At 46.4% G+C, this 10,924-nt stretch overlaps 1 protein-coding gene across 2 annotated transcripts; it reads left to right on the forward strand.

Annotated features, from left to right (window-relative positions):
- Positions 1-4,157: 4,157 nt before the first annotated feature.
- Positions 4,158-7,742, forward strand: MRPL46 (mitochondrial ribosomal protein L46). Of its 2 annotated transcripts, none has more exons than XM_032975908.2 (3): positions 4,158-4,833; positions 5,345-5,512; positions 5,815-7,742. In XM_032975908.2, exons 1-3 carry the CDS (start codon positions 4,263-4,265, stop codon positions 6,102-6,104), a joined length of 1,029 nt encoding a protein of 342 aa, XP_032831799.2. In that variant the 5' UTR covers positions 4,158-4,262; the 3' UTR covers positions 6,105-7,742. The 2 variants fall into 2 exon arrangements, with proteins under 2 accessions (XP_032831799.2, XP_032831798.2); XM_032975907.2 differs by having other exon boundaries at positions 4,179-4,833; positions 5,339-5,512.
- The last annotated feature ends 3,182 nt before the right edge of the window (positions 7,743-10,924 follow it).

Consider the following 10,924-nt stretch of genomic DNA (forward strand, 5'->3'; position numbering starts at 1 on the left):
ACCCTGTAATCGGGTAATTTGTATGGGGTAAGGGTAAAAGGTAGGGTAGAGGTAGGCTCATTGCTTTTAACCTTTTACCTTACCTGCTGAAGGGTAGAAGGTAGGGTAGAGTGATTGTATTGTGGTAAGGTAAAAGGTAGGGTAAAGGTATGCTCGTTGTCTTGAACCTTTTACCTTACCTGCTAAAGGGAAGAATGTAGGGTAGAGTGATTGTATTGTGGTAAGGTAAAAGGTAGGGTAAAGGTAGGCTCGTTGCTTTTAACCTTTTACCTCACCTGCTGAAGGGTAAAAGGTAGGGTAGAGTGATTGCATTGTGGTAAGGTAAAAGGTAGGGTAAAGGTAGGCTCGTTGCTTTTAACCTTTAACATTACCTGCTGAAGGCTAAAGGGTAGGTAGAGTGATTGTATTGTGGTAAGGGTAAAAGGTAGGGTAATGGTAGGCACGTTGCTTTTAATCTTTTACCTTACCTGCTGAAGGGTAAAAGGTAGGTAGAGTGATTGTATTGTGGTAAGGTAAAGGTAGGGTAGAGTGATTGTATTGTGGTAAGGTAAAAGGTATGGTAAAGGTAGGCTCGTTGCTTTTAACCTTTAACCTTACCTGCTGAAGGGTAAAAGGTAGGGTAGAGTGATTGTATTGTGGTAAGGTAAAAGGTAGGGTAAAGGTAGGCTCGTTGTTTTACCTTGCCGAGGCCTACCAGCGACAAAGAAGGACGGAGGAGCGACGCTCACAACAACGAGTGGAGAGCTGGGGTGGATAAAATCCAGCAAGTTGGCAGAGTGGGGTGCATCTACCAGTCATCTCAGTCAGCCAACCCATGGCACCTGCTGGGTCTGTCCCGCGACCTCCTTCCTGTCAGCAGCGAGCCTTCGACACTTCACGTGTCCTCAAAGTGCACCTGGCCTGGCACAGGAGCCGTGGTGACGTCTCCATCACTTAGTTGCGAATATTGGTGTTGTTAATGGGCAGGCGCCCTCCAGCAACAACGGAGGGCCGAGGAGCCACACTCACAACAACGAGCGGAGAGCCGGGCGGATAAAACGCAGAAAGTTGGCAGAGTTGGGGGGGGGGGCACAGGTGGTGCATCGGCCAGTTATCTCAGTTGAACCACATGGGCGTTCAACACTTTCACGTGGCCTTAACGTGCACCTAGCCTGGCACAAGCGCCGTGGTGACGTCCGCGCCACTTCGCGGCGAATGGCGGTGTATGGGAAAGCCGCCTCTTATGGAGAAAACAAAAGCACAACAACACATTCGCCAATAACAACACATTCAAAGGAAACATAAAAGTCGACGTTTTGGACAATGGCCCTTATTACTCATCTGCTATGCAGACGGGCCATTTGCCTAACATTTGTTTGTGCTTTGAAGGCAGCGTTGCAATTTTGTTGCATGATGTCTACAGCAGCGTGTCCAGGAGCTCGATGCCAATGTCGAGGTCTGTTAAACCAGGGCGAGAGAGGGCTTCAGTAGAAGAGTCGGTGTCGTTTTGCTGTTTTCCGTTGAAGGGAGTGCAGGGGCCGTCCGTAAATGACGTCACGCACCTAGGGGGGGGGGGTGAGAAATGTGACGTCACATCAAAATGCGCAACTTTAAATAAACATAGAAAACACGTTCTACTTAAATTTTGATTTAAAGCTTTCGTGACTGCAGGGATTCATATTATCGGTTCTTTCGGTAAAGTCACATAGGTAGAAAAATAATACATCACGACGTTTCGATCGCAACACAAGCAATCGTCATCAGGTGGGACAACCACAGCAAGAAAAAAACTGCTGAACACTTCGTCTGAATGGTGGCACCTCTATCAACACAGAGCGTGCATCAATATGGTATCATAACTCATCGTGTCAAATGTTATTGTGGCAAGCACCATCCCCTCTTTACAGTGACAACCCAGTAAGCATGTTCAACAAGCCTGACTCGGCTGATGAGCCACAGAAGGTCAAAACCAGCCTCAGAGTTTGTCTGCTCAAACACATACGACTGGGAAACATTACCTTTAAAGGCCAATCAGGATAATGGACTAAATTGTCATTTAATTTTATTCTGGACAGATGAACAGAAGTATTTTTTACTGGTAGGAACGAAGTTGTAAACTGAGTGTACCAGCCTGCAATAGATTAATGTGTCGGTCCGTCCGTCCCCTTTCAATACTTTAACAAAGTGAAATCTCGTGCTGTTGGGTGTAAAATCAGCAATAGACAGCGCAGAGACTTGATATGTCTTATTGCACCCAACATTTGGAAGTAACAATGTCATAAAATTGCGCAAAATTCCAATGTTCCTACCAGCCCACCCTGCAGGGACCTGTTTATTTTATTATCCGCAGTCACCCACCACAGCAAATTATGGTTTTTACTCAAATATGAAAACTGGCCTTAGCTAAACTACATTTCATAACAATGCAACTGCGATAATAGCAACCGTCTATATATATAATTACAAACAACTTAGGGCTTCCTTGCAAAACAAATAATTTATCTCGACGATCTCTGGCTCTATTAAGCGACGGACATGAAATGTAATTGGAAATAAATGGTCCGTGAAAAAAAAGCAAACACGGAACAGCTTTTTGCAGAGTAGGAAAATCAACGCAGATGGATCCTGCCCAAGTGGTTGCAACGGTGAGCAGAGCCGCTGGGACTTGCAAACCAAGAGGGCTTGCCGGTTCGATTCCATCTCCCGCGTCGGATAAAAAACGGTGCAAGTTTCTTAAACTTAACCCCGAAATATTCTTAGCTCTTTCGGTAAAGTCACGTTGAAGGGAAACAATAATAAAATATATATTTTATTATTTTATTGTTTCCTTTCAACGTGACTTTACCGAAAGAGCTAAGAATATGAATTACTGCAGTCACGAAAGCTTTAAATCAAAATTTAACCCCGAAACTAAACTTTTTTATTTTACCAGATAAGGCCCACTGAGTACATTTTCAGAAGTGACCTGGGCCACAAATGAGAGCTCAACGAAGCGCCTTATATCATAATCTGAAAAATTGATAGCAGTCAAATGCTCTAAAACACGCGTTGATTCCAAATGCGGAAGGGAGAAACTGGAGGACCGAGAGAGGAATCCAGCGTCTTGAGGACACCGAGAAAGAACAACTAGCTAGGAGACGAGTTTTTTTTACAGGCCTATGTTCTTGGTTCTTTCAGTAAAGTCAAATATAAAACAATAAAATTTAATTGTTTTAGATTTTTATTATTTTATTGTTTCCCTTCTACGTGACTTTAGCGAACGAACCAAGAATACGTTCTACTTAATTAAATAGACTTTTTAAATAAATGTTTTCTCCTACATCAGAGTGCAGCGCCACGTTAAATACGCACTACAATGACAATAGTTTAAAGCGATTTGAAGCATGTTCAATTTTTTGGGGGGGAGGGGGGCAGAGCTTTGTGACGTCATTTTTTAGGGGGGGTCTGACTTTTTGTGACGCCGTGTGACTTGGTGGGGGGGGGTCAAAAAATCGTCCAAAATCGCGTGACGTCATTTATGGGCGGCCCCGCAGACTCCGGTGGTTGTCCTATACGGGCCATAAGACCACAAAGGGTGATTGACGAATGTGTAAAGTCGCTTTGTTCGTGCACCACTGCCAACGCAGCAGCTCAGCAGCGTCGCCAACAACTAATTCATTGGTACGGCGCCATTAATCCACATTGTAAATAATTACAGACGAATTATCTCGCAGAAGTAACCTCTCGCTGCTGCAAATCTCGAACTTTGGTGTGCTCTCGGCTCGTCACGACGAGAAAATGCACAAATCTGGCTGTCTGCCTGATGATGCCGGTTGTAATTCCTGGCGAAACGTCGTACTCAGATTGTAAATGTTGTGGATTTTGCTCTCCAACACACAACCGGTGTGCTGTACTTGTAACGAATTGGCACGTTCTGTTTACGTGACCAACCATAATAATTGGCTGTCGGTTGGCGACGGGGTTTATCTACACATTTATATTTACGCGATCTAACCCAAAACAACCCCCCCCCCCCCCCAAGATTATGGAGAAAATGGACGTGGGTGATAATCACAAGAGCTTTGTAGCTCATCGGATTCCTCCAGCGTTGCGCAACATTCCGAGACGCCCGCGGCTGCCATCTTACGTGGGGGGAGATTCCCGCACCCAACGCAACCGACGCCGCCCCAATGCCGTATGACCACTCCCCTAGGTAAGATGGCGCCCGTGTTGCACGTGGCCCTCACTGCGTCACTAGCATCGTCAACGCCGCCCCGCAACAGCGTGCTCAGGCGCCACAAGCAATGGCGGCGCCCTTGACCACACTGGCCCGGCGGCTGTCATCGTCCGCTGCGGGCTACGCGTCCCTGTGGCCTCGAACTCAGAGGCCGAGCCTAGCTCTCGCCTCGTCCCGGCTGCTGTTGCCGCCGCTGTCGCGTCCCTACGCGGCGGACGCCGCCGTGCACGGTGGGGCTCGGCTATCGGGACCGGCCTCGCCTCGCGGCTCCGCGGGAAAGAGTGGCATTTCACGGCGGGGAGGCGCTAGGCCGCAGAGTCCCGAGCCGTCGGGGACGCCGAAATGGAGGCTGCTCGCGGCCGCGTGCGTGGAACGCTACCCGCGCCTTTCCCAGGAGCTGAGCGCGGATGAGAAACTGTTCGGGGAGCTGGTGCAGCAGATCGAGCTGGAGAGAAGCGCGCTCTCCGACCACGAGATCCAGCTGGTGGAGGATGCGGCGAGGATTCAGATGCGCCAGGCTAACGAGGAGTTGGACTCGGACGACGATGAGGATCGGCCCGGCATCGTGACGGCCGAAGATAAGGAGGACGCGTACGAGCAGAGGTTCAAGAAGTTCCAGCCCGCATCCCGAGTCACCGGTAGTCCTCCCCTCAGTGGCTCCAACTCCCCCTGCCCTGTCCGATTCTGAGCTTTCATCTCAATTTCACTGAACACCCCTACCCCCTTCTTTCCTTCAAGTCGCTAAGCATCACGTTATTTTTTTCAGCCTCTTGGTGCACGCATCTACACGGTTGAACTTTTGAAAGCCGTTTCTATGTGTGATGAAAACCTAATGATTATTTTCGGGGTTTTTTGTATGCGATTATCACCAATGTTAACGATGCCTAAATGTGCATCAGTGTAATCTATGAAAAGGAGCCGTGCACATCGTATGATTTAAGAACCAATACTCACCGTGCGTGGGCCTGTCCGCACAAATGTTTGCAATGTAAGTTGGTATGATGGGCAGAAAATTAATAATACAAAACGTAATTCACTACTTTTTATTATATGTCTTCTGACCTTTCCTGTAGTTTTTATTCCCCTAAGACGTAGTAACGGTTAATGTTATAATGGTCAGGGCGTGTGTGTCCCCACGTGCAGACGCAGACACTCGTGACGACCGCACATCGCTGGAGCGCCGCCTGGACGACAAGCTTGTGCTGCTAGTGCAACAGCGACTGGGTCAGGAAGACGTGTGGCTCCTGCCACAGGTGGCGTGGAACGAGGGCGAGACGCTACGCGACACGGCTGAGAGAGCACTCGGAGACGCTGCGGGTGAGAGATAAAGGGATGAGAGGGGGTGCAGCTAGCTGTCCGCTGTAGCGCTCGCATATTCTTCACTGAAGCCACCAACAACATCACGGCAGCATCATCGCACCATCATCATAGCACCGCTGCACTACAACCATACTACTTAACGTGCCCGCGAGTGATGACATCAGCTTGTTATCACGTGCGAGGCGAATTGTTACGTCTCAAGGCTATGAGAGATGTCGATGGCTTGGGAAGGCCTTTTGTCTAGGAACGGGATTGACCATGGTTGATGATGCTGATGACGACCGTGTGTGGCGGTGCAGGTTCTGGGCTGCAAGCTAAGTTCATGGGAAACGCGCCGTTTGGGTTCTACCGCTACAAGTTCCCGGTCGCCATGCGCCAGCCCAGCGCCATTGGAGCCAAAGTGTTCTTCTTCAAGGCAGTGCTGCTGGGCGGTGATGTCACTGGCACAGTCGCTGATGCTGGTGCCACCGCGGGGCCGCGCCACGTCTGGGTGACGCGGCGCGAGCTTAAGGACTACCTGAAGCCTGCGTACCTGAAGGCCGTCGAGAGCTTTATCATGGACGTTGAGACGCACGGGCCGGCAGAGTGAATGTCTCCCGTGTGTGTTTTCGGGTTGTACCACGTGTTGTTCAGCGTGATCTCCGGCCTTTGGCTCTGCGTACGAGGAACTTCTTTAGGAACTGCAAGCACGTGGTTGCAGACAACTTTCACCGAATTCTATTATATTCTTGCATGTGGAAACATGTCCAGGAGTTAAATGCCTGCATCGAGGCCTGTTAGCCACAAGAGGGCTTCAGGAGAGAGTTGGCATAGTTTTGCTATTCTATCATTGGAGGAGCGCAGACTACAGTGGTTATGTCATATGGTCCATAGTTTGGGTTACATGGTCACGGTCGCACTGTGACTTGTCTTTAATTTTACATTAATGAAAATGTTTGCAGCGGCCTGTTGATATTCTGATGCAGTTCATGGTCCACCAGTGCCTTCACAAAATGACTGCGTTGTATGCAGGAAGCAGGTTGGAAATGGACCTGACGACCCAAGAATGGGCTATCACCGTTTAATGTTGCTTTACAATCCATTAAATGGTTTAATTGTCAGAGCTTAAATTCGGCCAAATCACAGTCATTGGTGAACTGGGCTGAGACCATAAAGCCACTATATTTGAAAACATGATTTAATTATCCATGATGCTCAAGTTTTTTGCACCATGTGCTGAGAGCTTTTCCAGGAACTGAAAACTCTCAGCACGTGGACCAAAACATTTGGCATTACGCTGAACATTGCAGTACAACCCGAAAACATTGTAGAACTGTACAGCACAACCGTGAAAACCCACACAGGCGTGAATCTCATCACGTGTGTGCACCCCACCATATATCTTCCAATGAGGCTTTGTACCCAGGGCTTAATTTCAGCTGGTTGTCTGTGGGTCAGCGACCCTAAAAATATATTTGTAGCTGACACACCACATCCAGTTTACCTCTTGCTATGGCTGTGGCTACTGGTCATGTGCCACCTACTCTGGTCTACCGGTGACCCGGAAAATATTGGGTGATAAAATAATCCCTGCCTATAGCAATTGCTTCCCACCGATAACCACGATTTGGTTGTCACGATTCGGGGCCCAAGAGTAGTAACAGTACATATGGTATTGTCGCATTTGCTTATGCAGAGCCATACTTTCGACCATCTTTCAACACAATCCACCTGCCGGTAGCAAAAAACCGGCAGCAACGAAACCAACCCAGCGCACTTTTAACGGAAAATTTTGAAATGAGGTCTACATAATTTTGCCTTGAGCCTGGATTTTCAATTCAAGTTTTTTTCAACTGGCAGCCCATGAGCCAGAAGGCTATTCTCGTGGCACACCGAGCTATGACCCACAGAAATATAGTTCGCCCAGGCAAAGAGAGATACAGGCTATTTGAGATGAGAGATATACAAGAGACTGCAGGTTGGTGAAAGGAATGGGGGCCCAGTACTGGTTTATATATCACTCCTGATATTAGCCATGGCCAGGAATTGAACTCAAGCGAGTTGCCTAACTGCTGCCCCACCGCTCCACCCAGCCCTAACAGAAATAAACGCTGGCCAATTGGTCAAACCTCTCAAAGCATGACCCCCCCTGACCAATTATTATTTAGTCTGAAGTTTTTCTAGGTAAATTACATGAAGTATCTTATTTTTTCTAAACGATTAAAAATAAATAACACTTGATAGTGTCTTTAATTGTTTTGTGTTTTGTTTTAAACGTTTTTACTGTATGTTTACACTAAAAAGTTGGAATAAATTGGCCAATCTCGTTATAATTTCGAAGCTAAGATGATGAAGCCTGATCAGTGCTCGAGTTTGAGACTTGGAATTCGAGATGCCTTCGGCTGCGAGGTGGCCAGGAGTGCTCAGTGTTGCCCCATTTTAGTGTGGCTGTATTTCTGGATTCCTCTCGCACAAAGCCAACCCCTCATTTAAAGGAGGACCATTATGAAAAATATTAAGACTCTGTGGCTCGTTTCTGGGTAAAGGGTTTAACATTTTTATTGTGTTCCAGACATGGTTTTCAGTCTTTACCTTTAAATATCACGTTTATTTAAGATTGTAACAATGGGAGATATCCAGATTAAAAATAATTTGTAGCCGTTTAAATCCACGGCTGGATGAATGGCTCCATACCACGTCAGTCATCGCTTGACCATACTTCACCACACACGCACAAATCTGGCTCAGGTGACGTCACCACGCACGTGTGTGCCAGCGAAGTTTTTTTTACTGTATGTATGTTGAGCTTCTTTCGCACCTTATGTAGCCAACTGTGCTAATCGGAAGTGTGGAAAAAGGACAACACAAATCAGTTATAATATAGTAAGGTATGATATCAATGTCGGGCCCTATTTGAAAATCGTGAGATTTCGGAAACTACCCTCTGCCGCCCTGCCACCCACTGAGACGTTTCCAGTTGCGCCTCTGTCCATGATTCACGTTACTGCTGTGCAATTTGAAGGCCTCAGAATTAGAATGTTTATCCAGTATTGGAGTAATCCGATGAGCTATAAAGCTCTTTCACATATGTTCAGTCAGTGACGGCTCAGAACGCTCCAACTACAACAACCCAATACACTTCCAGAAGAGAGCGGTGACCGCAGAACATTCCAGAACCCTCCTACCCGATGGGGGTTCGTGCACGTGCGCGTCTTCCGGAAGAGGGAGACGGCTCCCGTCCTACAGGGCGCGCGTTCGCTTGAGAACCAACGGCGCGCCGCCCACTCGCCGTTTTGTTTAGGGGCCGTCCATAAATGACGTCACGCACCTAGGGGGGGGGTGGGGTCAGACATTTGTGACGTCACATCAAAATGCGCAACTTTAAATAAATATAGACAACACGTTCTACTTAATTAGACTTTTAAGTAAATGTTTTCTTCAACATCAGAGTGCAGCGCCACATTAAATACGCACTAAAATGACAATAGTTTAAAGCGATTTGAAGCATGTTTTATTTTTATTGGGGGGGGGGGGCAGAGCTTTGTGACGTCATATTTGAGGGGGGGTCAAAAAGCGTCCAAAATCGTAACAATTTATGGACGGCCCCTTATGCACAAATATATAATCTATATTCTTGTGGTAGTGCCTATATACTCTATTGCTATTATTATGATTGTGCCTGTAGGCTATTGTTATGATTGTGCCTGTACACTGTACTGCTATTATTATTGTGCCTGTAGGCTGTATTGCTATTGTTATGATTGTGCCTGTAGGCTGTATTGCTATTATTGTGCATGTAGGCTGTATTGCTATTATTGTGCCTGTAGGCTGTATTGATATTATTGTGCCTGTAGGCTGTATTGCTATTATTATGATTGTGCATGTAGGCTGGATTGCTATTATTATTGTTCCTGCAGACTTCCGCTCGCAACCCCGACTCGGCACGTGCTTCCTTCCGCATCTCCCCCTACGTAAGATGGCGGTCTGGCCACTTCCGGTTAGCCTCCCAAGTTCTGATGCGGAAATATCGAATCCATTTTTGCTTGCGCATCCGGCGACATTGCTTTTGAGTAAAAACATTTTTTTATCGTATTGTTGCAACAACAACAAAAATGTGAATTTTTGCTGTACGTACGATGAAAGCAACGTCAAGCGGTGGTGACGTCATTAGCAGAACCCCAAGCCTTCGCTGTAGCCATATTCAGTGGGGTATGAAAATATATTGTAAAAAATCTGTAACTTAATGAGCGTTACCTGCTCACGTATCCATACCGTGTCAACCCATACAGTTTACCCGTATTCTTGTACAGGTAAATTGAGTTTTCAGGTCCATACGGCGTATAGCCGTTTAAATAAGGGCAAAATAAATACATAGCGTTTCTCCCTTGTGATGGGACTTTTGTAGGATAAACGTTGAGATTTTTAAAGGCACCGTGTGACCAATAAGGTCTGAATTGGTCTATAATAATAATGTGGTTGATAGATATGCGTGTCCATCAGCCGTGCGGTCTTCCTTGGGGGAAGTTGCATGCTTTCTCAGCAGCATTGATTCAAGGCCACCACGACTCTGTGTGTGACCTGTTCCAATATTCAATGTCTCATCAGCAGTCAAGGCTCGCTTGAATCGATGTCGGTGGAACTGCCAGATGTTTCTTCTTGGTTCTTTCGGTAAAGTCACGTAGAAGGGAAATAATAAAAAATAAAACTATAATTATCACGACGTTTCGGCCACAACACAAGCAGCCGTCCTCAGGTGAAGAAACATAACTGAGGACGGATGCTTGTGTTGTGGCCGAAACGTGAGAATTTTATTTTATTATGTTTTATTGTTTCCCTTCTACGTGACTTTACCGAAAAAACCAAGAAGATGAATCCCTGCAGTCACGAAAGCTTTAAATAAAATTTGTACTGCCAAATGCTTGTTGGCCAGGTACCTCTCTCGACGATATGGGTTCCGAGTGCGACCCAAAATTATTCGATACCAGCACTCATTCAACAATCACTGCCTAAGTAATATTAATTTGATGAGTTATATTTAACAGTTCGGTATTTAGATGTGTTGGAGCCTTATGGCGTGGGGAGGGCCCCTCATCCAGCAGATTGACAAAGTCTGTGAGTTATTTTTGCAACGAGATTAGAGTGTAAAAAAAAACAAATTAGATTCCGAGTCAAGAGCCCCACAAGGTATATGCACAATGATATGAAGAATATACCGTAACGTCTCCATGGAGGATTTTACAACCAGTTTGATCATGAGTTTATATTTGGTGACTATAACCCTCCACCACCGGACAGATCTGAAGAAATCACGTAAAAGAAATTCAAAGCTCAGCTTTTCAACATTTTAGTTTTGCTGAGAAACCAAATCAATTGGGGCATAATTTTCCCAACGTGACAACTCGATTTAATTGGTTCTGTCGGGTGGTGTTG

The sequence above is a fragment of the Petromyzon marinus genome, chromosome 57 (assembly GCF_048934315.1).
Source record: "Petromyzon marinus isolate PM22_M1 ecotype Great Lakes invasive population chromosome 57, UKy_Petmar_22M1.pri1.0, whole genome shotgun sequence".
NCBI lineage: Eukaryota > Metazoa > Chordata > Hyperoartia > Petromyzontiformes > Petromyzontidae > Petromyzon > Petromyzon marinus.

Coding starts and splice junctions, on each gene's coding strand:
- MRPL46 (XM_032975907.2), top strand. CDS start 4,263: ATGGCGGCGCCCTTGACCACACTGGCCCGGCGGCTGTCATCGTCCGCT. Junction 4,834..5,338: donor GCCCGCATCCCGAGTCACCG/GTAGTCCTCCCC, acceptor CCCCACGTGCAG/ACGCAGACACTCGTGACGAC. Junction 5,513..5,814: donor AGCACTCGGAGACGCTGCGG/GTGAGAGATAAA, acceptor GTGGCGGTGCAG/GTTCTGGGCTGCAAGCTAAG.